At 51.8% G+C, this 25730-nt stretch overlaps 1 protein-coding gene across 3 annotated transcripts in view; it reads left to right on the top strand.

Moving 5' to 3' along the window:
• Positions 1–27: 27 nt before the first annotated feature.
• tdp2b (tyrosyl-DNA phosphodiesterase 2b) overlaps positions 28–25730 on the top strand; it is a 71160-nt gene continuing 45457 nt past the window's right edge. Inside the window, exons 1-3 of one of the 3 annotated variants that reach the window (XM_085988948.1) lie at positions 28–297; positions 7224–7456; positions 17563–17660. In XM_085988948.1, the coding sequence (XP_085845074.1) occupies positions 7247–7456; positions 17563–17660 (308 nt within the window). In that variant the 5' untranslated portion in view covers positions 28–297; positions 7224–7246. Of the gene's footprint in view, positions 298–7097; positions 7457–17562; positions 17661–25730 lie in introns of those variants that run through there. The other 2 variants (XM_085988947.1, XM_085988946.1) reach the window with 2 other exon arrangements.

The raw sequence follows: 25730 nt of genomic DNA, 5'->3' as shown, positions 1-25730 counted from the left end.
CACACAGCACCCTCCACTGGTGCCAAACTTCAACAAGTCACCTGCTCAAAAGCTCCCCCTGCTACCCCAGTCCCGAACTTTCGTTCCTTGCAGCACTTTCATTTTCCACCTGAGCAAGTTTTAGTAGGGCTCTTTTATCGAGATTCCGAGACGAATTTGTGGCCTATATATTTATTTATAAAAACATTGTTTTTTTAAAAAAAAGTAATAAATCAGCTGCTGGCTTGCATTACTGTGAGACTCCAAAATAGGACTTTTTATGCTGTTACCTGCAATTTCATCACTCTCCAAATATAGGTAAGTGGAGAAACAAGGAAGCCATTTATTCCTTGGAAGGTAAGAAACTAAATGGGGTAGAGGAGCAAATTGATCAGGGAATACAGATTCATAAATCACGAAGTTGATGAGGCCATAAAGAGTGCAAAGTACTGGGGTTCATTTCTAGATGAATAGAATATAAAAGCAGGGAAATAAATTTAAAAGAATTTGGGTTAGACCAGACTAATCTGGTTATTATCTCATTGCTGTTTGTGCTGTGCACAAATTGGCTGCTGCATTTCCTACATTACAACAATGACTACACGTCAAAAAGTACTTCATTGGCTGTAAAGCGCTTTGGGATATCCTGAGGTCAAGAAATGCGCTATATAAATGCAAGTCTTTCTTTAAACCTAAATTGAAATAGTATCTGCAATGTTTGGCTCCGTTGAATTGATTCTTCCATTATTTTGAATCATTTGAAATGATCCCTTGTCGTCCTGAGCCATAGAAACCAGGAAATCTGAGCTTTGAACCGCTTATTTGCGGTGACTTAACTGACCTCACCCAGGCCATAGTGGGGGCGCCACAGCTGGCCTGAGAGGGGGAAAGAAATTCCCTTAGAGCTGCTCCCGCTCCACCGCCGTAACTTCATAGTGGGTCCCTGGTTCAACAGTATTGGGAGTCGAACCGGAGTCCAGATGTTTGATCTTTTGTTTGCTCTTTTGCCCCTGAATGCGCTCCCTCCCTCCCCTCCTCAGCAGAGGCATTACTTGGCGTCGCCCCTTAGGTGAGGTGATGGGTTGGAGCGGTGGTAGTGCCAATCTCCACCATCTTAGGTGTCTTGAGGGCCTGGGTGGCAGGGCAATTCTTGCAAATATGCTTCACCTCCTTGCAGGCAAGGCACTGCACAGCCTCAGAAGTTCAAAAGATCTAGGTATCAGCTGTGGCTCAGTGGCAGCACACTGCATAGAAGGTTGTGGGATCAAGCCCCACTCCAGAGACTTGAGCCCATAATCTAGGCTGAGGGAGCACTGGAGGTGCTGTTTTCGAATGAGAGATTAAACTGAGAGTCTGCCCTCTCCGGTGGACATAAAAGATCCCATGGCATTTTTCAAAGAAGAGGAGGGGAGTTCTCCTGGTGTCCTGGCCAACATCCAAAATCACTAACAGATTATCTGGTCATTATCTTAATGCAGTTTGTGGGAGCTTGCTGTGTGCATGTTGGCTTCCACGTTCCCAATTTGTGGAAAATAAATGGAAAAGGAAATTGCAGTCAGGTTGGAGAGATGATTAGGAATAACATTATTGTTCTGGGAGATTTAGATTATCCACTTCTTGATTTTGGACAGAGAGGGAATCAATGGAGAAAAGGGAGTGGAATTCCTAAATATGTACAGGACTCCCTCCTCAAGCAGTATGTTAGTAGGCCCACAAGGATGGAGGTGTTGCTAGATTTGGTTATGAGTAATGGACTCGATCAAGTAGATGAGTCAAATGTGGGTGAGCACCTTTGGAGTAGTGACCACAATATGATAAGGTTTAAGATCCAACTAGAAAGGGGAACAGTCAATACAAAAACTAGAACCCCAGACTGGATTAGGGCAGATTTTAGAAAGGTGAGGAGCGAGATAGCTGAGGTGAGGTGGAAGGAGAAATTGGCACACAGGACTATAGAACAACAGAGCGTGTCAGGAAGGGGCAGAAGGTATGGAGTAAAAGGTAAAGTAATAAAAAGGGCAAAAGCAGGAACTAAGTATCACAAAACACATTTGAAAGTTCTCTATCTGAATGCACGTAGCATTCGTAACAAAATAGACAAGTTAATGGCACAAATAGCTACATATGGGTATGATCTTGTGGCCATTACAGAAACATGGCTGCAGGGTGACAATGCCTGGGAATTAAACATACCAGGTTATTTAACGATCAGGAAGGACAGGCAGGAAGGAAGGGGAGGTGGGGTGGCTATGCTAATAAAGGAAGGAATCACTGTAATACAGCGAAATGATATTGGGTCAAAAGATCAGGATAATGAAACAGTTTGGGTGGAGATAAGGAATAATAAGGGGAAAAAAACACTAGTGGGAGTAGTCTATAGGCCTCCAAACAGTTGCAACTCGGTTGGACGGAGTATCAATCAGGAAATAGTTGAGGCTTGTAATAAGGGAACATCTATAATTATGGGGGATTTTAACTATCATATTAATTGGACAAATCAAATTGGGCAGGGCTGCCTTGAGGATGAGTTCATTGAGTGTATTAGGGATGGGTTTCTTGAGCAGTATGTAACTGAACCGACCAGGGGGCAAGCAACCTTAGATCTGGTCCTGTGTAATGAGACAGGATTAATTAAAAATGTCCTAGTAAAGGATCCCCTTGGAATGAGTGACCATAACATGGTTGAATTCCATATTCAATTAGAGGGTGAGGAGGTTGGATCTCAAACAAGCGTGCTAAGCTTGAATAAAGGAGACTATGAAGGTATGAGAGCGGAATTGAGTAAAGTGGATTGGGAAAATAGATTAAAGGGTAAGACGATACATGATCAGTGGTGTACATTTAAGGAGTTATTTTACAACTTCCAAAAAATATATATTCCACTGAGAAGAAAAGGGTGTAAAAGAAAAGACAGCCATCCGTGGCTAAGTAAAGAAATTAAGGATAGTATTCAACTAAAAACAAGGGCATATAAGGTAGCCAAATCTAGTGGGAGGATAGAGGATTGGGAAAACTTTAAAAGACAGCAAAAAATAACAAAAAGATTGATTAAGAAAGGGAAGATAGATTATGAAAGTAAATTAGCAAAAAATATAAAAACAGATAGTAAGAGTTTTTATAGTTATATAAAAAGAAAAAGGGTGGCTAAAGTAAATGTTGGTCCCTTAGAGGATGAGACCGGGAAATTAATGGTGGGAAATATGGAGATGGCAAAAAAACTGAATGAATATTTTGTATCAGTCTTTACAGTAGAGGACACTAAGAATATCCCAACACTGGACAAGCAGGGGGCTATAGCGGGGGAGGAGATAAACACAATCAAAATCACTAAGGAAGTGGTACTCGGTAAAATAATGGGACTCAAGGCGGATAAATCACCTGGACCTGATGGCTTACATCCTAGGGTCTTGAGGGAAGTGGCAGTAGGGATTGTGGATGCATTGGTAATAATCTTCCAAAACTCCCTGGACTCAGCAAAGGTCCTGGCAGACTGGAAAACTGCTAATGTAACACCCTTATTTAAAAAGGGCAGTAGACAGAAGGCTGGAAACTATAGACCGGTTAGCCTAACATCTGTGGTAGGTAAAATTTTGGAGTCCATTATTAAGGAGACAGTAACAGGACATTTGGATAATCATAATTTAATAAGACAAAGTCAGCATGGTTTTATGAAGGGGAAGTCATGTTTGACAAATTTGCTGGAGTTCTTTGAGGAAGTAACATATAGGGAGGATAAAGGGGAACCAGTGGACGTAGTGTATTTAGACTTCCAAAAGGCATTTGACAAGGTGCCACACAAAAGATTATTGCTTAAGATAAAAAATCACGGGATTGGGGGTAATATTCTGGCATGGATAGAGGATTGGCTATCTAACAGAAGGCAGAGAGTTGGGATAAATGGTTCATTCTCAGACTGGCAATCAGTAACCAGTGGTGTTCCGCAGGGGTCAGTGCTGGGTCCCCAACTCTTTACAATCTATATTAATGATTTGGAGGAGGGGACCGAGTGTAACATATCAAAGTTTGCAGATGATACTAAGATGGGAGGGAAAGTAGTGAGTGAGGAGGACATAAAAAACCTGCAAAGGGACATAGACAGGCTAAGTAAGTGGGCAGAGATTTGGCAGATGGAATACTATACTGGAAAGTGTGAGGTTATGCACTTTGGCAGGAAAAATCGTAGAGCAAGTTATTATCTTAATGGCAAGAAACTGGAAAGTACTGAAGTACAAAGGGATCGGGAGTCCTGGTGCACAAAACTCAAAAGGTTAGTATGCAGGTGCAGCAAGTGATTAAGAAGGCCAATGGAATGTTGGCTTTCATTGCTAGGGGGATAGAATATAAAAATAGGGAGGTATTGCTTCAGTTGTACAAGGTATTGGTGAGACCGCACCTGGAATACTGCATACAGTTTTGGTGTCCATACTTAAGAAAAGACATACTTGCTCTCGAGTCAGTACAAAGAAGGTTCACTCGGTTAATCCCGGGGATGAGGGGATGGACATATGAGGAGAGGTTGAGTAGATTGGGACTCTACTCATTGGAGTTCAGAAGAATGAGAGGCGATCTTATTGAAACATATAAGATTGTGAAGGGGTTGGATCGGGTGGATGCGGGGAGGATGTTCCCAATGATGGGTGAAACTAGAACTAGGGGGCATAGTCTTAGAATAAGGGGCTGCTCTTTGAAAACTGAGATGAGGAGGAACTACTTCACTCAGAGGGTGGTAGGTCCATGGAATATGCTGCCCCAAAAAGCTGTCGAAGCTACATCATTACATAAATTTAAAACAGAAATAGACAGTTTCCTAGAAGAAAAGGGAATTAAGGGTTACGGGGAGCGGGCAGGAATTTGGACATGAGTCTAGGTTCGGATCAGTCATGGCCCTGTGGGTAGCGGAGCGGGCCCAGGGGCCGTGTAGCCTGATTCTGCTCCTGTTTCGTGTGTCTAATTCTGTTAGATTCAGGAGATGGTCCTGTGATAGTGGATTGGCGGTAAGGATCAGATCAGCCATGATCTTATTGAATGGCGGAGCAGGCTCGAGGGGCCGATTGGCCTACTCCTGCTCCTATTTCTTATGTTCTTATGTTCTTATAACAGTAGGATGTTTTTAAACAAGAGATTGCATATGTACAGAATAAGTCTTTTCCATTAAAAAAGAAGGAAACTACTAATAGTTTTGGGATGCCATGGATAAATAAAGATGTTAGAAACCAATTAAAATTGAAGATGATGGCCGAAAAGAGAGAACATGAGTAAAGAAGAATAGGATAAGAGAGGGACACGGAAAATTAAGAGGGAGTATGAAGAAAAAAAATTAAAAACATCAAAAAGAACGGTAAAATATTTTTAAATGTATATCAGTAAAAAGGGAGATTAAGGAGGAAATTGCAGAGGCCCTAGATATTATTTTTCAGAGCTCTATTGAGTGTGGATATGTTCCAGAGGACTAGAGATTGGCAATGTCGTACCCATTTCTAAAACGGGAGACAGCTAATTACAGGCCAGTTAGATTAACATCTGTTGTAAGGAAAATTTTAGTATTTAATTAAGGATGAAATTTTGACATATCTAAATAAAGAGAAAATAATTCGAAGTAGCCAGCATGGATTTCGGAAGAGACAATCATACTTAACAAACCTCATAGAATTCTTTGAGGAGGTAACAGTAGATGGGAAAATGCAGTGGATGTGGTGTACATGGACTTAGGAAAACCTTTGACAAGGTACTACATGGCAGATTATTAGAGAAGATTAAGGGGCATTGAATTAGGGGAAGACAGCATACTATTAAAAATTGGTTAGAAGGGAGAAAAGAGAGAGTAGGAGTTAAGGGCAATTTTTCAGAATGTTTGGAATTGAGTATCCCACAAGGTTCAGTTCTAGGGCCACTTCCGTTCACTGTGTATGTCAATAATTTGGATATAGGCTCAGAGGGAGTGGTGTCAAAATTTGCAGATGATACCAAAATATGAGGCATAAGTTAATTCTTTAGAAGATCTAAGGAAACTGCAAAGGGACATTGCTAAGATTGGGGAATTGGCTAAAAAGTGGCAGGTGGAAGTCAATGTCAGTAAATGTGAGGTAATGCTCAAGAGGAGGGCACCACTAATATAGCTCCAAAATAAATTGAACTAAATTATAATCTGGTTCTCATCACCTATGATGCAAGTAAGATCCTGTGATGTCCACCGGTCGCAGAAAACCTTGAACGCACCGGTGAACACTGTGTGATCCCTCTCCTGGGTGTACACAAGGCTGTAAAACAGAGGCAGGCAATTGGAGCAACCCTCCCCATTGATCCTATGCACCTTGGGCCTGTGAATGACGATTTTGGCCAGGCCCTGGAGCAGACCCACGTGAAGATCATCCAATCTGCCTGCCAACCACCCCCACCTACCAGGTGGTCAATAGGGTTGCCAACCCTCCAGGATTGTCCCGGAGTCTCTAGGAATTGAAGATTAATGTCCTGGGCAGTGCTGCGAGGAACCCAGGAGAAGAATCATAGGGGCATTAAAAAATGTGTCTTTTTCATTTTTTTTTAACATTTCCGTTTATTAGTTATAAAAAATAAATTAGAAATGGGAATAAAGGCTGTTTGACCGCACGGGGCAGTTTGAAGCGGAAAGTCATGTCTTTGCTGGTGTAGCAGTTGTATTCTCTGGAGGCTGCATATTCACGGCGTAGGTGTGGTGATGCGATGTTTGCCAGCACGGGCAGCCAAGGTGTTGGTGTCGATAAAAGCGTACCGGTGATAATTCTCATAGTAGAATACAGCTAGACATCAATGGATTTGACATGCGGACTTGATAGCCATGCTGGAGAGCAGTACTCCGCTGTAGAGTACACCAGGGCGAGTGCTGCTGTACGGAAGGTTTGAGCGTCTGCTCCCCATGTGGATGCTGCGAGTTTCTGGATCAAGTTGACCCTACTCTTGAGTTTCTTTCCAAGGTTCTGGAGATGCTGTCTATAGGACAGCGTGACTCTTAAATATGAGGGGGGTGGCGCTAACACGATTTACCTCTGTGCCGCAGAAGGGAAGAGCGAGAAGACGCGAAAGTGATGATGAATGAGTTTGTGCTATAATGCAGCCTCCCTGCTGGGGGTGCTAGAGAGCAACCGAGACCGCCGCTCTGCTCCAATCGGAGGACGGGGCGAGTGTGCGCAGTGCTGATTGATGGAGGAAGAGCAGTAGAATGCGAAGATCGAACGGCCGCATCCGTCTGATTCCACTTTCCGTTACAGTTTGTTCGTTTCGAGGTCCTGGGATGAGCGAGCCGCAGAGTAAAAGACCAAGGCTGTCCGGGCCGGACCTTCGGACAGCGGCTGGGCCCCAGCAAGCAGAGCCGGAGGGTGAAGTGAATCCAACGGAGGAGGAGAGGCGCCGACTGGGACTTTGTGCCGAATTCGCTCTTGTGACCGATACGGACCAGGCCGTAGCTCAGTGTTACCTGGCGGTAAATGACTGGCTCTTAGAAGTAGGTTCACTGAGCAGTAAAAGTTGGTGGCCTTTTTTTTAGTGATGACCTCATTCAAATGCCATGGGGGGAGGTGGTGGTGGTGAGACGCTGGAGGTGCCACGCCGGTCAATTTACTGTTCGGTGGGGAATGGGGCATTCAATTTTATTTGTGAACAGGATGTGGGTAGTGCTGGCAAAGCTGCATCTATTCTCCGTCAGCAGTTCTTCACCATCTTTCAGATGAGACGTTAAACTAACTGCCCCCTCAGGTGGTTGTAAAAGATCCCATGGCACTATTTTGAAGAGCAAGGGAGTTTCCCCCGGGGTCCTGGCCAATATTTATCCCTCAAACAGCATCACCAAAAAAACAAATTTGGTTATTTACTGCATTGCTGTTTGTTGGACCGTGCTGTGCGCAAATTGGTTGCCGGGTTTCCTACATTACAACACTTCAGAAGTACTTCATTGGCTGTAAAGCGCTTTGGGATGTCCTGAGGTCATGATGAGGTGCTTGAACTTGACGTTGGGGAGGGGAGGGTCGCACTTAACTCGCAGGGAGATTTCTGCAGTTGCCTAGCTCCAGATTGGCTCCTAAGCAGGTCTAAAGTGCAGCTTTCACTGGAGTGAACAGACCTGTGAAGGGATTTGCATAACCTCTCTGGTTAAGGGGGAAGGCAGAAATAGAGCAGTGGGAGTATGTTATATGAAAAATGCACCGACTGAACTTTCTTTGCCTGTTAAATCTTTTTTTTTAAATATATACTTTTTATGAAGTTTTGTCTGTTCCGACGGATTGGTTTCTGAGATGCTGCATCAGCTCAGCATATTGGCCTGGAGCAGAGATGCAAATGAACTACTGCAAAAACCGTCATGATGTAGATATCTTGGAAAAGTTGGACTGGGTCATTTGAGGGAGATCTGTACGTCGATTCAGCGTTGCATTGATGATAGTGAAAGATCAGTGCATCAGGTATTTGATCTCTGCGCAGTGCTACCTACTTTTTTTTATTCGTTCATGGGATGTGGGCGTCGCTGGGGAAGTTGGAGGTGGTGGTGTTCCCATGTGCCTGCTGCCCTTGTCCTTCTAGGTGGTAGCGGTTGCGGGTTTGGGAGGTGCTGCCGAAGAAGCCTTGGCGAGTTGCTGCAGTGCATCTTGTAGTTTGTACACACTGCAGCCACGGTACGCCTGTGGTGGAGGGAGTGCTTTGTCTTGGATGGTGTTGAGCTTCTTGAGTGTTGTTGGAGCTGCATTCATCCAGGCAAGTGGAGAGTATTCCATCACACTCCTTACTTGTGCCTTGTAGATGATGGAAAGGCTTTGGAGAGTCAGGAGGTGAGGCACTTGCCCCAGAATACCCAGCCTCTGACCTGCTCTTGTTGCCACAGTATTTATGTGGCTGGTCCAGTTTAGTTTCTGGTCAATGGTGACCCCCAGGATATTAATGGTGGGGGATTCGGCGATGGTAATGCCGTTGAATGTCAAGGGCGGTGGTTAGACGCTCGCTTGTTGGAGATAGTCATTGCCTTGCACTTGTGTGGTGCGAATGTTACCTGCCACTTATCAGCCCAAGCCTAAATGTCGTCCAGGTCTTGCTGCACACAGGCATGGACTGCTTCCTTATCTGAGGAGTTGCGAATGGCACTGAACACTGCAGTTGTACTGGCCTCGCTAGACGTGCTCCTATCTAGTTAACCAGCAAGTTAAACACTTATTCAAATAATTCCTCGTGAAGCCGTTTCGCTGTTTGAAGCTTTACTTGAACAAATTTGTGAAACTGTAAACAAAGACAAAGCATGTTTTGTACATAAACTGAGTACTATACATTCGATATTACATAAGATATAAACATATTTACAACAGTAGAAGAGACTAATTGTATAACTAACATTTGGACTGTACTTCTGTAAATATCAACTATTACTTCTCATAAACATAGTATTGTCAAAATACTACACTGACAAAATTGCTATTATGCTAACAAACAAAGATACTCACAGATATTGCGCCTGGCCTAACATATGAGATCAGATTACATTGGATTGAGGATCCCTCATGGAAGATCCTCCATTACTCAGTAGGTTCTTCCTGGAATTCTACTTCCTGGGTCAAACAGGTAGAAAGGTCAAATGACCTCTGCTGCATACAACCACTGCTAACACAATAACCACCACCAGAGGGTGCTATCTGCATGTATAATGTCCATAAGTCCAGAACACTCCCCGTCTGGGGTCGTTGATGACTCCACATAGTCCAAACTCTACTTGTCACTGGAGTCCTCTGGCGACAAAAGAAGAACCACCTCAGAGACGGGCCGTCGGTGCCGACGATAGGATGCAGCTTCCGTAGACTGCTGTGAGGGGGTAGGTTGCGTTCTGCTACGCACAGTTCCAATCTGGGTATGGTGAGGTCTGGCTGGGGCGCCAACTTGCCCCTATCAAAGACGAAGCCGATTTTGCTTTGTCCATCTTGGGTGGTGACCTTCAGATAAGCCACACTTGCAATGGCCTTAGCGGATGCGTCTGCAAAGACACAAAGCTCTTTTAATTGGGCATTTAAGGGAGAGAAGGACGTATCGGAGCGAGGTATTCGGATCTCCTGTAAATCTTGGAGTGAGTCTCCATCTGTCCCACTTTGCTTGCATCTCTTCAGGGAGAGGTGAATCCCACTCTTCAGCGCGTGTGGAGAGTTCCCTGAGGAGCAGCCTGCCTTGTATGGTGACGGGCTAAGAAGCCGAGAGGGTCGTATAGGCTGTTGACTGTAGAGAGCACTCCTCTACGTGTGAAGGGTTTCTTGGCATCTAAGACTTGGAACGTGAACGTGTCTGTTGCTATGTTTCAAGACACTCCTAGGCTACGCTGTAGGGGGAGGTCATCAGTGAAGAGGTCTAGATCCTTGACGTCCTTAGCACGATCTTCAGGGGGGAATGCCTCCATCACTGCTGGTCTGTTAGAGGCTATCTTATGCAGCCTGAGGTTGGATAGTGCAAGTAGTTCCTGAGCTCGTCCAAGGGTACTGATGGCCTCTGCTTTGGTCGGGAATGACTTCAGTGCGTCGTCGACATAGAACTCTCGTTCGATGAACCCTCTCACATCACTGCCAAAGTCGGCGTCTTCTTCCTTGGCAGCCCTCCTCAGTCCGTATATGGCGACAGCAGGGGACGGGCTATTCCCGAAGACATGGACACGCATTCTGTAGTCCACAATGTCTCTGTTGGGGTCGTTGTCCCGATACCACAGGAAGCGGAGGAAGTCTCTGTGGTCTTCTCTCACCACAAAGCAATGAAACATGTGCTGGATATCGGCAGTGATGGCGACGGGCTCTTTCCTGAATCTCATGAGTACTCCCAAGAGGCTGTTGTTAAGATCGGGCCCCGTGAGGAGTACGTCGTTGAGAGAGACTCCCTGATATGGTGCACTGGAGTCAAACACCACGCGGATCTGTTCCGGCTTTTTGGGGTGATAGACTCCGAAGGAAGGGAGGTACCAACACTCTTGGCCTTCCTGGAGTGGAGGAGCTATCTCTGCATGATCGTTGACCAGCATTTTCTTTACAAATTCTAGGAAGTGTGCTTTCATCTTTGGCTTGTGAGCGCCCTTGAGGCACACATCAACAACGACCCAGCCGAGGTCTAGCCTTTGGGCGAAAGGGGCATCATGTGGACCGTTGATCTGTTTCCTTATCTTATGTACCCTCAGGATGTCCCTTCCCAATAACAGAAGTATGCCTGCATCTGGATCAAGAGGTGGGATCTCGTCTGCAATGCGTCTCTGATGACGAGCTGCATTCGGAGTGGGAATCTCAGAACGGTTGTCGGGGACTTGATTACATTCGATGAGTGTAGGAAGGGGGAGGCTAATCTTCCCGTTGGCTGACTCAACAACATAACCGCAAGCCCTCCTGCCGGCTGTCTCTGAAAGTCCAGCACACGTCTTCAGCGTGTAAGGCGACGGACTTCCTTTGATCTTGAAGATGTTGAAGAACTCGGATCTTGCTAGAGAACGATTGCTTTGTTCGTCTAGTATGGCATACATCTTCTCAGATTCTTGGCGACGTCCTACAGGGTACACATTAACGAGGCATATCTTGGAGCATGCTCTTGCACTCACTCATTCTCCACACACCTCGGTGCACCTGGATGTAATCTCTGGACCGGCAGCTCCCTCTCTTTCCCCGCCGTGCTCTGAGGCGGGAGGAGGCGACTCTGACTTCCAAGGAGCTGGGCCTGGGTGGAGTGCTGAAATGTGCCGATCACTTTCACATTCTGTGCATTTTTCATCTACCTTGCAGTTCTTGGCGAGATGGCTCGTGGCAGAGCAGCACTTGAAACATATAAAGTTCTCTTTAAGATATTGTTTCCGATCTTCCAGGGACATCTCCCTGAAGCCTCTGCACTTTTTTTTCACAGAAACCCCCCAATGCAGATAGAGGCCATTTCGGCCCATCGAGCCTGCACCGACACATATCCCACCCGATCCCCGTAACCCCACGTATTTAATCCCCCTAGCACTAAGGGTCAATTTTATCATAGCCAATCAACCTAACCCGCACATTTTTGGATTGTGGGAGGAAACCGGAGCACCCGGAGGAAACCCACGCAAACACTGGGAGAATGTGCAAACTCCACACAGACAGTTACCCGAGGCCGGATTCGAACCCGGGTCCCTGGCGCTGTGAGGCAACAGTGCTAACCACTATGCCACCGTGCTGCCTTCTTTAAAGGATGGAGCTTGTTGTGGATAGGGCATTGTTTGCTCATATCCTCAGGTTTCTTCTGAATCTTTGTGTTCTCAGTTGAGGGCACTTGCATTTTGTGGACAGATATTGGTGTCTTTCCATGTCTGTCAAACTTGTCTCTTCTGGCAAGTGCTGGGTGGGAGAAGAAGAGGTTGAAGCTGGGGTCGTTCCTGGCTTTGGTTTCTTTACGGATGAATTTGGCAAACGCAGAGAATGGTGGGAAGACCACGTTGTGCTTTAGCTTGAACTTTGATCCAAACGTTATCCACTTCTCCTGCAGGTTAGATGGAAGCTTCTCAACGATGGGACTTACCCCTCTGGAAGTGTCTAAGTACGATAGACCGGGTAGGTAGCCGTCCTGCTTTGCAGCTTCGCGTTCCGATAGCAGATCTACAAGGTTGCGGAGCTTCTGGGGTTCCTTACTCGTCAACCTCGGAAAGTTCTCCAACCTGTCAGAGAGCCCTTTCAATGGCTTCAGGCGAGCCGTAGCTTTCTTCCAGCCTTGCCCAAGCCGTGTTCAACCCTGCTGGCAGATGTCCTACATTGGCCGCTTTTATCCTGCATGCCTGTCCGGCAGACTCTGGACCGAGCCATTTGATAAGGAGGCCGAGCTCTTCTCCTGCCGACAGGTCTAAGCCCGATATGGCATCGTGGAAGCAGGACTTCCAAGCCCGATAATTCTCCGGGCTGTCATCAAACTTGGTTAACCCTGTAGTCACCAGCTGGGTGCGTGCAAGGTATTTGGCAAGGTCGTAGGTACTGGGACCTGTGCCAGGGTTGCCCTAAATAGGGGTTCTGTTGGGGGTCTCAAGGAAACGAGAGGGGGTTCGCTGCTGACTTTCTCTATCCAGCGTTCTATTCCTCTGCACCGTGTCTTCCGTCCTGCTGGGGGAGACTCTGCGGCTTGAGGCACGCTGTCTACTTTGACCTTGGTTGGCAACTTGGGGCATGTTATATGAAGTGCTTGCGTCTGTAGAGATGCGCGGGCCTTCATCCCTTTCTCTTGTAAACTGTATGTCGGCATGGTCGCTCACGTAATCTATGGTGCGCTGTCGTCGACTCTGCCGCGAAATGGGAATTAAAGGTTTGTAGGCTGTCTCGGGATCAGCTCCCTCCAAAATTGCCTCGAATACTTGTGTCTCAGCTAATGCAGCATCTATCTCTTTTTGTTGCTGCAGAGCGTCTAATGTGGCTTGGAGACGGGCCTGTTCAGCCTAGCGTTCCACTTGGTGACGGGCCTGTTCGGCTTGGAATTCAGCTTGGAGTCAGTCGGGCCTGTTCGGCTTGGAGTCGGGCCTGTTCGGCTTGGGGTTCAGCTTGAAGACGGGCCTGTCTTACTTTTATTTCTATTTCACTGTTCGCATGCGCAGCTCTGGCTTGAGCTGCTACTAGCTTAGCCCGTGCTCTGGCGATGGCCACGCTTACTCTAGAACCACCCGATGACTGTGAACCAGCTTGCGATCTGAAGTAACCGGAGCTTATAGACCGATTGTCACATTCTACAGTTTCGTCTGCCTGTTTAAGGTCTTCTCCTCGCTGCAAAGCATTTTCGTCATTATCTTCTGACATGTTGATGTGAGGTAGGTGTGGTCTACGAGGTTAAGGCTCACTCTGAGTTCCTGCTGCTCCACTCTTCACAGCTAGCCGTATTGCTATCTTTTCACTGTACTGGCCTCGCTAGATGTGCTCCTATCTAGTTATCCAGCAAGTTATACACTTATTCAAATAATTCCTCGTGAAGCCGTTTCGCTGTTTGAAGTTTTACTTGAACAAATTTGTGAAACTGTAAACAAAGACAAAGTATGTTTTGTACATAAACTGAGTACAGGAAACTTTGTGCTATCCGGCACCTACGGGACCGAGCTGTTGCCGTTGCCTCAAAACTGCCGTACTCTCCAGAGTTAATGTTGAGAGATACGGAGATTCTTATCTCCGTATTTGACAACAAACACTGTTGCTTAGCAACAGCTTCTAAACACTCGGGTGTGGCCCTAAAGCTCTGTAGCTGAAGCTGTTGCTATAGCTACAGACCTTGCACAGCTTGACTGTTCAAACAAAGCAAAAAAAACAAACAAAAAGAATAAAAAACGGCTGCTGATTTTTGCCGGTGGCTCCAGATTGCCGGATAGCTCACCTCCGGATAGCACAAAGTTTCATGTACTATACATTCGATATTACATAAGATATAAACATATTTACAACAGTAGAATAGACTAATTGTATAACTAACTAACATTTGGACTGTACTTCTGTAAATATCAACTATTACTTCTCATAAACATAGTATTGTCAAAATACTACACTGACAAAATTGCTATTATGCTAACAAACAAAGATACTCACAGATATTGCGCCTGGCCTAACATATGAGATCAGATTACATTGGATTGAGGATCCCTCATGGAAGATCCTCCATTACTCAGTAGGTTCTTCCTGGAATTCTACTTCCTGGGTCAAACAGGAAGAAAGGTAGAAAGGTCAAATGACCTCTGCTGCATACAACCACTGCTAACACAATAACCACCACCAGAGGGTGCTATCTGCATGTAAAATGTCCAAAAGTCCAGAACCGCAGTCATCAGCGAATATCCCCATTTCTGACCTTCTGATGGAGGGAAAGTCATTGATGGAGCAGCTGAAGATGGTTGGGGCGAGGACACTGCCCTGAGGAACTCCTGCAGCGATGCCCTGGGGCGGAGATGATTGACCTCCAACCACCACAACCATCTTCCTTTGTGCTAGGTATGACTCCAGCCAGTGGAGAGTTTTCCCTTTGATTCCCATTGACTTCAGTTTTACTAGGGTTCCTTGATGCCACATTCTATCAAATGCTGCCTTGATGTCAAGGGCAGTCACTCTCACCTTACCTTTGGAATTCAGCTCTTTTGTCCATGTTTGGACCAAGGCTGTAATGAGGTCTGGAGCCGAGTGGTCCTGGCGGAACCCAAACTGGGCATCAGTGAGCAGGTTATTGGTGAGTAAGTGCTGCTTGATAGCACTGTCAACAACACCATCCATTACTTTGCTGATGATTGAGAGTAGACTGATGGGGCAGTAATTGGCCGGATTGGATTCGTTCCTGCTTTTTGTGGACAGGACATACCTGGGCAGTTTTCCACATTGTCGGATAGATGCCAGTGTTGTAGCTGTACTGGAACAGCTTGGCTAGAGGCGTGGCTAGTTCTGGAGTACAAGTCTTCAGCACGACAGCCGGGATGTTGTCGGGGGCCCACAGCCTTTGCTGTATTCAGTGCGCTCAGCCATTTCTTGATATCAAGTGGAGTGAATCGAATTGGCTGAAGACTGGCTTCTGAGATGGTGGGGACCTCAGGAGGAGGCCGATATGGATCATCCACTCGGCACTTCTTGCTGAAGATGGTTGTAAGCGCTTCAGCTTTGTCTTTTGCACTCACGTGCTGGGCTCCACCATCATTGAGGATGGGGATATTCATGGAGCCTCCTCCTCCTGTTAGTTGTTTAATGGTCCACCACCATTCACGACTGGATGTGGCAGGACTGCAGAGCTTTGATCTGATCCGTTGATTGTGGGATCGCTTAGCTCTGTCTATAGCATGCTGCTTTTGCTGTTTAGCATGCATGTAGTCCTGTGTTGCAGCTTCCCCAGGTTGGCACCGCATTTTTAAGTACACCTGGTGCTGCTCCTGTCCACTCCTTATTGAACCAGGGTTGGTCCCGTGGCTTGATGGTAATGGTATAGTGAGGGATATGCTGAGCCATGAGGTTACTGATTGTGGTGGAATACAATTATGCTGCTGCTGATAGCCCACAGCGCCTCATGGATGCCCAGCTTTGAGCTGTTCTATCTGTTCCGAATCTATCCCATTTAGCACGGTGGTAGTGTCACACAACATGATGGAGGGTGTCCTCAGTGTGAAGATGGGACTTTGTCTCCACAGTGACTGTGCGGTGGTCACTGCTACCAATACTGTCATGGACAGATGCATCTGCGACAAGTAGATTAGTGAGGACGAGGTCAGGTAGGTTTTTCCCTCATGTTGGTGTTCTCTCCATCTGTCGCAGGTCCAGACTGGCAGCTTTGTCCTTCAGGACTCGGCCAGCTCAGTCAGTCGTGGTGCTACCGAGTCACACTTGATGATGGACATCCAAGTGGTGTTCAACATGGAGGAGTACTGATTCATCAGCTGAGGGAGGACCTGATGGGGCTTCATAAGACTTCATGGGGTCCGGAGTCAATGTTGAGGACTCCTAGGGCCACTCCTTCGCGACTGTATACCACTGTGCCGCCACCCCTGGTGGGTCTGTCTTGCCGGTGGGACAGGACATACTCGGGGATGGTGATGGAGGAGTTTGGGACATTGGCTGAAAGGTATGATTCTGTGAGTATGACTGTCGGGCTGTTGCTTTACTAGTCTGTGGGACGCTCTCTCAATTTTTGCAGATTCGACTGGGTGTGCGGCTGCCGTATCTGTAGCCGGTGCTGAGTGGTCCGTATGGTTTTATTCTTGCTGTTTTTCGAAGCGCTTTTTTACAACTGAGTGGCTTGCTAGGGCAAGTTAAGAGTCAACCACATTACTGTGGGTCTGGAGTCACATATAGCCAGGTAAGGTCCTTAACAAACCAATCCGATAGTTCCAGATTTATTTAATTAACTGAATTTAAATTCCCCAGCTGCCGTAGATGGGATTTGAACTCACGTCTCTGGATCATTAGTCCAGGCTTCTGGATTACTAGTCCAGTAACATTACCACTGTGCTATCATTCCCTACATTACAATAGTGGCTACACTTCAAAAGTACTTAATTGCCTGTAAAGCGCTTTGGGATGCCCTGAGGTCATGAAAGACGCTATATAAATGTAAGTCTTTACCTGGCCACTTATATTTTCTTACTGTTTCAATCTTGCTGCCAAAGAAATTTTATAAGTGGCAGATTATACCTCAGGCACAGTACTCTATAGCCATTCTTAAAGTACCTCCAGCTCTATTAACTACACCACTGTTGCAGTAGTACATGGGAAATGAAGGAACAAAGCTTACGTACCTTGTTGGGGTCTTTCCCGTTAAGTTCTTTAAGTTATGTTTTCTTTCATGTTCTGAGCTCCCACCCAGCCATCTACACCATACCTAGTTATGTTTGGGGGCATTGCTGCTTCAATTTTCTGCTCATAATCAATCTCATTACAGTGAGGTTTAAATTTGATTAACTGTCGTAGAATATAAGAGAATAACCTGAGGGTGGGGAGGGGGACAAAAACCAGATCAGCCAATGTAAGATGATGTTTACTCATAAAAGCATAGTTGCAGACTGTGGCACTTTCATAGTTAAGCTGCATTAATATGATCGTTTTAAAAAAAAAAAAGGCAACTGAAGATGATTTTGGTTTGATTTTTGCTTTCCCTAATTTGTAGAGGGCCCTCAATTCCTATTTTGAATCACCTGTCCAGCCATCTTCCTCTGGAATGGAACCTACCTCGCAGTTGGTTGAAGGAACAGTCTCCCAAGGATGGTATGCATGGACCCCATTTATTTTAACCATTGCGACTTAACAGTTCTTTGGAGGAGTGTAGTGTAATCTATACATAGGAAAAAATATGAAGCTTATGGTGCAAACATTTGTGATATGAATGTTATAATTTGTGTAATATATATATGTATGTGTGTGTGTATATATATATATATATATATATAGGTGGTGCCGAGGCTTTTTCGAGGGCATGTTGTTGGCAGAGAGCGAGCGACTGGGGGGGAAGAGAGAGAGAGAGAGAGAGCGACTGGGGGGGAAGAGAGAGAGCGACTGGGGGGGGCGGGAGAGAGAGCGACTGGGGGGGAAGAGAGAGAGAGAGCGACTGGGGGGGGAAGAGAGAGAGAGAGCGACTGGGGGGGAAGAGAGAGAGAGAGCGACTGGGGGGGAAGAGAGAGAGAGAGCGACTGGGGGGGAAGAGAGAGAGAGAGCGACTGGGGGGGAAGAGAGAGAGAGAGCGACTGGGGGGGAAGAGAGAGAGAGAGCGACTGGGGGGGAAGAGAGAGAGAGAGCGACTGGGGGGGAAGAGAGAGAGAGAGCGACTGGGGGGGAAGAGAGAGAGAGAGCGACTGGGGGGGAAGAGAGAGAGAGAGCGACTGGGGGGGAAGAGAGAGAGAGAGCGACTGGGGGGGAAGAGAGAGAGAGAGCGACTGGGGGGGAAGAGAGAGAGAGAGCGACTGGGGGGGAAGAGAGAGAGAGAGCGACTGGGGGGGAAGAGAGAGAGAGAGCGACTGGGGGGGAAGAGAGAGAGAGAGCGACTGGGGGGGAAGAGAGAGAGAGAGCGACTGGGGGGGAAGAGAGAGAGAGAGCGACTGGGGGGGAAGAGAGAGAGAGAGCGACTGGGGGGGGGCGGGAGAGAGAGAGCGACTGGGGGGGGCGGGAGAGAGAGCGACTGGGGGGGGGGCGGAAGAGAGAGCGACTGGGGGGGGCGGAAGAGAGAGCGACTGGGGGGGGGCGGAAGAGAGCGAGCGACTGGGGGGGGCGGAAGAGAGCGAGCGACTGGGGGGGGCGGAAGAGAGCGAGCGACTGGGGGGGAAGAGAGAGAGCGACTGGGGGGGAAGAGAGAGCGACTGGGGGGGAAGAGAGAGAGCGACTGGGGGGGAAGAGAGAGAGCGACTGGGGGGGAAGAGAGAGAGCGACTGGTGGGGAAGAGAGAGGGCGACTGGGGGGGAAGAGAGAGAGAGAGCGACTGGGGGGAAGAGAGAGAGCGACTGGGGGGGAAGAGAGAGAGCGACTGGGGGGGGCGGAAGAGAGAGCGACGGGGGGGCGGAAGAGAGCGAGCGACTGGGGGGGGCGGAAGAGAGCGAGCGACTGGGGGGGAAGAGAGAGAGCGACTGGGGGGGGAAGAGAGAGAGCGACTGGGGGGGAAGAGAGAGAGCGACTGGGGGGGAAGAGAGAGAGCGACTGGGGGGGAAGAGAGAGAGCGACTGGGGGGGAAGAGAGAGAGCGACTGGTGGGGAAGAGAGAGGGCGACGGGGGGGAAGAGAGAGAGAGAGCGACTGGGGGGAAGAGAGAGAGCGACTGGGGGGGAAGAGAGAGAGCGACTGGGGGGGGCGGAAGAGAGAGCGACTGGGGGGAAGAGAGAGCGACTGGGGGGGGGAAGAGAGACAGCGACTGGGGGGGGCGGAAGAGAGAGCGACTGGGGGGGAAGAGAGAGAGCGACTGGGGGGGAAGAGAGAGAGCGACTGGGGGGGAAGAGAGAGAGCGACTGGTGGGGAAGAGAGAGAGCGACTGGGGGGGAAGAGAGAGAGAGAGCGACTGGGGGGGAAGAGAGAGAGCGACTGGGGGGAAGAGAGCGACTGGGGGGAAGAGAGAGAGAGAGCGACTGGGGGGGAAGAGAGAGAGAGAGCGACTGGGGGGGAAGAGAGAGAGCGACTGGGGGGGGCGGGAGAGAGAGCGACTGGGGGGGGCGGAAGAGAGAGCGACTGGGGGGGGCGGAAGAGAGAGCGACTGGGGGGGGCGGAAGAGAGAGCGACTGGGGGGGAAGAGAGAGAGAGAGCGACTGGGGGGAAGAGAGAGAGCGACGGGGGGAAGAGAGAGAGCGACTGGGGGGGGTCGGAAGAGAGAGCGACTGGGGGGAAGAGAGAGCGACTGGGGGGGGGAAGAGAGACAGCGACTGGGGGGGGCGGAAGAGAGAGCGACTGGGGGGGAAGAGAGAGCGACTGGGGGGGAAGAGAGAGAGCGACTGGGGGGGAAGAGAGAGAGCGACTGGGGGGGAAGAGAGAGAGCGACTGGTGGGGAAGAGAGAGAGAGCGACTGGGGGGGAAGAGAGAGAGAGAGCGACTGGGGGGGAAGAGAGAGAGCGACTGGGGGGAAGAGAGCGACTGGGGGGAAGAGAGAGAGAGAGTGACTGGGGGGGAAGAGAGAGAGAGAGCGAGAGCGACTGGGGGGGAAGAGAGAGAGCGACTGGGGGGGAAGAGAGAGAGCGACTGGTGGGGAAGAGAGAGAGAGAGAGCGACTGGGGGGAAGAGAGAGAGAGAGCGACTGGGGGGAAGAGAGAGAGCGACTGGGGGGGAAGAGAGAGAGCGACTGGGGGGGGCGGAAGAGAGAGCGACTGGGGGGAAGAGAGAGCGACTGGGGGGGGAAGAGAGACAGCGACTGGGGGGGGCGGAAGAGAGAGCGACTGGGGGGGAAGAGAGAGAGCGACTGGGGGGGAAGAGAGAGAGCGACTGGGGGGGAAGAGAGAGAGCGACTGGTGGGGAAGAGAGAGAGAGCGACTGGGGGGGAAGAGAGAGAGAGAGCGACTGGGGGGGAAGAGAGAGAGCGACTGGGGGGAAGAGAGCGACTGGGGGGAAGAGAGAGAGAGAGCGACTGGGGGGGAAGAGAGAGAGAGAGCGACTGGGGGGGAAGAGAGAGAGAGCGACTGGGGGGGGCGGGAGAGAGAGCGACTGGGGGGGGCGGAAGAGAGAGCGACTGGGGGGGGCGGAAGAGAGAGCGACTGGGGGGGGCGGAAGAGAGAGCGACTGGGGGGGAAGAGAGAGAGAGAGCGACTGGGGGGAAGAGAGAGAGCGACTGGGGGGGAAGAGAGAGAGCGACTGGGGGGGGCGGAAGAGAGAGCGACTGGGGGGGAAGAGAGAGCGACTGGGGGGGGGAAGAGAGACAGCGACTGGGGGGGGCGGAAGAGAGAGCGACTGGGGGGGAAGAGAGAGCGACTGGGGGGGAAGAGAGAGAGCGACTGGGGGGGAAGAGAGAGAGCGACTGGGGGGGAAGAGAGAGAGCGACTGGTGGGGAAGAGAGAGAGAGCGACTGGGGGGGAAGAGAGAGAGAGAGCGACTGGGGGGGAAGAGAGAGAGCGACTGGGGGGAAGAGAGCTACTGGGGGGAAGAGAGTGAGAGAGTGACTGGGGGGGAAGAGAGAGAGAGAGCGACTGGGGGGGAAGAGAGAGAGAGAGCGACTGGGGGGGAAGAGAGAGAGCGACTGGGGGGGAAGAGAGAGAGCGACTGGTGGGGAAGAGAGAGAGAGAGAGCGACTGGGGGGGAAGAGAGAGAGAGAGCGACTGGGGGGAAGAGAGAGAGCGACTGGGGGGGGAAGAGAGAGAGCGACTGGGGGGGGCGGAAGAGAGAGCGACTGGGGGGAAGAGAGAGCGACTGGGGGGGGGAAGAGAGACAGCGACTGGGGGGGGCGGAAGAGAGAGCGACTGGGGGGGAAGAGAGAGCGACTGGGGGGGAAGAGAGAGAGCGACTGGGGGGGAAGAGAGAGAGCGACTGGGGGGGAAGAGAGAGAGCGACTGGGGGGGAAGAGAGAGAGAGACTGGGGGGGAAGAGAGAGAGCGACTGGGGGGGAAGAGAGAGCGACTGGGGGGGAAGAGAGAGAGCGACTGGGGGGGAAGAGAGAGAGCGACTGGTGGGGAAGAGAGAGAGAGCGACTGGGGGGGAAGAGAGAGAGCGACTGGGGGGAAGAGAGAGAGCGACTGGGGGGAAGAGAGAGCGACTGGGGGGAAGAGAGAGCGACTGGGGGGGGAAGAGAGAGAGCGACTGGGGGGGCGGAAGAGAGAGCGACTGGGGGGAAGAGAGAGAGCGACTGGGGGGGAAGAGAGAGAGCGACTGGGGGGGAAGAGAGAGAGCGACTGGGGGGGAAGAGAGAGAGCGACTGGGGGGGGAAGAGAGAGCGACTGGGGGGGAAGAGAGAGAGCGACTGGTGGGGAAGAGAGAGAGCGACTGGTGGGGAAGAGAGAGAGCGACTGGGGGGGGAAGAGAGAGAGCGACTGGGGGGGAAGAGAGAGAGCGACTGGGGGGGGAAGAGAGAGAGCGACTGGGGGGGAAGAGAGAGCGACTGGGGGGGAAGAGAGAGAGCGACTGGGGGGGAAGAGAGAGAGCGACTGGTGGGGAAGAGAGAGAGCGACTGGTGGGGAAGAGAGAGAGCGACTGGGGGGGGAAGAGAGAGAGCGACTGGGGGGGAAGAGAGAGAGCGACTGGGGGGGGAAGAGAGAGAGCGACTGGGGGGGAAGAGAGAGCGACTGGGGGGGAAGAGAGAGAGCGACTGGGGGGGAAGAGAGAGAGCGACTGGGGGGGAAGAGAGAGAGCGACTGGGGGGGAAGAGAGAGAGCGACTGGGGGGGAAGAGAGAGCGACTGGGGGGGAAGAGAGAGAGCGACTGGGGGGGAAGAGAGAGAGCGACTGGGGGGGAAGAGAGAGAGCGACTGGGGGGGAAGAGAGAGAGCGACTGGGGGGGAAGAGAGAGAGCGACTGGGGGGGAAGAGAGAGCGACTGGTGGGGAAGAGAGAGGGTGACTGGGGGGGAAGAGAGAGAGAGAGCGACTGGGGGGAAGAGAGAGAGCGACTGGGGGGGAAGAGAGAGAGCGACTGGTGGGGAAGAGAGAGAGAGCGACTGGGGGGAAGAGAGAGCGACTGGGGGGGGGGAAGAGAGACAGCGACTGGGGGGGGGGCGGAAGAGAGAGCGACTGGGGGGGAAGAGAGAGAGCGACTGGGGGGGAAGAGAGAGAGCGACTGGGGGGGAAGAGAGAGAGCGACTGGGGGGGAAGAGAGAGAGCGACTGGTGGGGAAGAGAGAGAGAGCGACTGGGGGGGAAGAGAGAGAGAGAGCGACTGGGGGGAAGAGAGAGAGCGACTGGGGGGAAGAGAGCGACTGGGGGGAAGAGAGAGAGAGAGTGACTGGGGGGGAAGAGAGAGAGAGAGAGCGACTGGGGGGGAAGAGAGAGAGCGACTGGGGGGGAAGAGAGAGAGCGACTGGTGGGGAAGAGAGAGAGAGAGCGACTGGGGGGGAAGAGAGAGAGAGCGACTGGGTGGGGGAAGAGAGAGAGCGACTGGGGGGGGAAGAGAGAGAGCGACTGGGGGGGCGGAAGAGAGAGCGACTGGGGGGAAGAGAGAGCGACTGGGGGGGGAAGAGAGACAGCGACTGGGGGGGGCGGAAGAGAGAGCGACTGGGGGGGAAGAGAGAGAGAGACTGGGGGAGAAGAGAGAGAGCGACTGGGGGGGAAGAGAGAGAGCGACTGGTGGGGAAGAGAGAGAGAGCGACTGGGGGGGAAGAGAGAGAGCGACTGGGGGGAAGAGAGAGAGCGACTGGGGGGAAGAGAGAGCGACTGGGGGGGAAGAGAGAGCGACTGGGGGGGAAGAGAGAGAGCGACTGGGGGGGCGGAAGAGAGAGCGACTGGGGGGGAAGAGAGAGAGCGACTGGGGGGGAAGAGAGAGAGCGACTGGGGGGGAAGAGAGAGAGCGACTGGGGGGGGAAGAGAGAGCGACTGGGGGGGAAGAGAGAGAGCGACTGGTGGGGAAGAGAGAGAGCGACTGGTGGGGAAGAGAGAGAGCGACTGGGGGGGAAGAGAGAGAGCGACTGGGGGGGAAGAGAGAGAGCGACTGGGGGGGGAAGAGAGAGAGCGACTGGGGGGGAAGAGAGAGAGCGACTGGGGGGGAAGAGAGAGAGCGACTGGGGGGGAGAGAGAGAGCGACTGGGGGGGAGAGAGAGAGCGACTGGGGGGGAAGAGAGAGAGCGACTGGGGGGGAAGAGAGAGAGCGACTGGGGGGGAAGAGAGAGAGCGACTGGGGGGGAAGAGAGAGAGCGACTGGGGGGGAAGAGAGAGAGCGACTGGGGGGGAAGAGAGAGAGCGACTGGGGGGGAAGAGAGAGAGCGACTGGGGGGGAAGAGAGAGAGCGACTGGGGGGGAAGAGAGAGAGCGACTGGGGGGGAAGAGAGAGAGCGACTGGGGGGGAAGAGAGAGAGCGACTGGGGGGGAAGAGAGAGAGCGACTGGGGGGAAGAGAGAGAGCGACTGGGGGGGAAGAGAGAGAGCGACTGGGGGGGAAGAGAGAGAGCGACTGGGGGGGAAGAGAGAGAGCGACTGGGGGGGAAGAGAGAGAGCGACTGGGGGGGAAGAGGGACAGAGAGCGACTGGGGGGGAAGAGAGAGAGCGACTGGGGGGGAAGAGGGACAGAGAGCGACTGGGGGGGAAGAGGACGAGAGAGCGACTGGGGGGGAAGAGAGAGAGAGCGACTGGGGGGAAGAGAGAGAGAGAGCGACTGGGGGGGAAGAGAGAGAGCGACTGGGGGGGAAGAGAGAGAGCGACTGGGGGGAAGAGAGAGCGACTGGGGGAGAGAGAGCGACTGGGGGGAAGAGAGAGCGACTGGGGGGGGAAGAGAGACGAGCGACTGGGGGGGCGGAAGAGAGAGCGACTGGGGGGGAAGAGAGAGAGCGACTGGGGGGAAGAGAGAGAGCGACTGGGGGGAAGAGAGCGACTGGGGGGGAAGAGAGAGCGACTGGGGGGGAAGAGAGAGAGCGACTGGGGGGGAAGAGAGAGAGAGCGACTGGGGGGGAAGAGAGAGAGCGACTGGGGGGAAGAGAGAGAGCGACTGGGGGGAAGAGAGAGCGACTGGGGGAAGAGAGAGCGACTGGGGGGGAAGAGAGAGAGCGACTGGGGGGGAAGAGAGAGCGACTGGGGGAAGAGAGAGCGACTGGGGGGGAAGAGAGAGAGCGACTGGGGGGAAGAGAGAGAGCGACTGGGGGGGAAGAGAGAGAGCGACTGGGGGGGAAGAGAGAGCGACTGGGGGGAAGAGAGAGAGCGACTGGGGGGGAAGAGAGAGAGCGACTGGGGGGAAGAGAGAGAGCGACTGGGGGGGGAAGAGAGAGAGCGACTGGGGGGGAAGAGAGAGAGCGACTGGGGGGGAAGAGAGAGAGCGACTGGGGGAAGAGAGAGCGACTGGGGGGAAGAGAGAGCGACTGGGGGGGAGAGAGAGAGCGACTGGGGGGGAAGAGAGAGAGCGACTGGGGGGGAAGAGAGAGAGCGACTGGGGGGGAAGAGAGAGAGCGACTGGGGGGGAAGAGAGAGAGCGACTGGGGGGGAAGAGAGAGAGCGACTGGGGGGAAGAGAGAGAGCGACTGGGGGGAAGAGAGAGAGCGACTGGGGGGAAGAGAGAGAGCGACTGGGGGGGAAGAGAGAGAGAGCGACTGGGGGGGAGAGAGAGAGAGAGCGACTGGGGGGAAGAGAGAGAGCGACTGGGGGGGAAGAGAGAGAGCGACTGGGGGGGAGAGAGAGAGAGCGACTGGGGGGAAGAGAGAGAGCGACTGGGGGGGAAGAGAGAGAGCGACTGGGGGGGAGAGAGAGAGAGCGACTGGGGGGGAAGAGAGAGAGCGACTGGGGGGGAAGAGAGAGCGACTGGGGGGGAAGAGAGAGAGCGACTGGGGGGGAAGAGAGAGAGCGACTGGGGGGGAAGAGAGAGAGCGACTGGGGGGGAAGAGAGAGAGCGACTGGGGGGAAGAGAGAGAGCGACTGGGGGAGAGAGAGCGACTGGGGGGAAGAGAGAGAGAGCGACTGGGGGGGAGAGAGAGAGAGAGCGACTGGGGGGGAAGAGAGAGAGCGACTGGGGGGGAAGAGAGAGAGCGACTGGGGGGGAGAGAGAGAGAGCGACTGGGGGGAAGAGAGAGAGAGCGACTGGGGGGAAGAGAGAGAGCGACTGGGGGGGAAGAGAGAGAGCGACTGGGGGGGAGAGAGAGAGCGACTGGGGGGGAAGAGAGAGAGAGCGACTGGGGGGGAAGAGAGAGAGCGACTGGGGGGGAAGAGAGAGAGCGACTGGGGGGGAAGAGAGAGAGCGACTGGGGGGGAAGAGAG

The sequence above is a fragment of the Somniosus microcephalus genome, chromosome 5 (assembly GCF_052327205.1).
Source record: "Somniosus microcephalus isolate GS21.2 chromosome 5, FLI_Smic_1.0, whole genome shotgun sequence".
NCBI classification, from domain to species: domain Eukaryota; kingdom Metazoa; phylum Chordata; class Chondrichthyes; order Squaliformes; family Somniosidae; genus Somniosus; species Somniosus microcephalus.
This window is presented reverse-complemented; position numbering and strand designations above follow the sequence as displayed.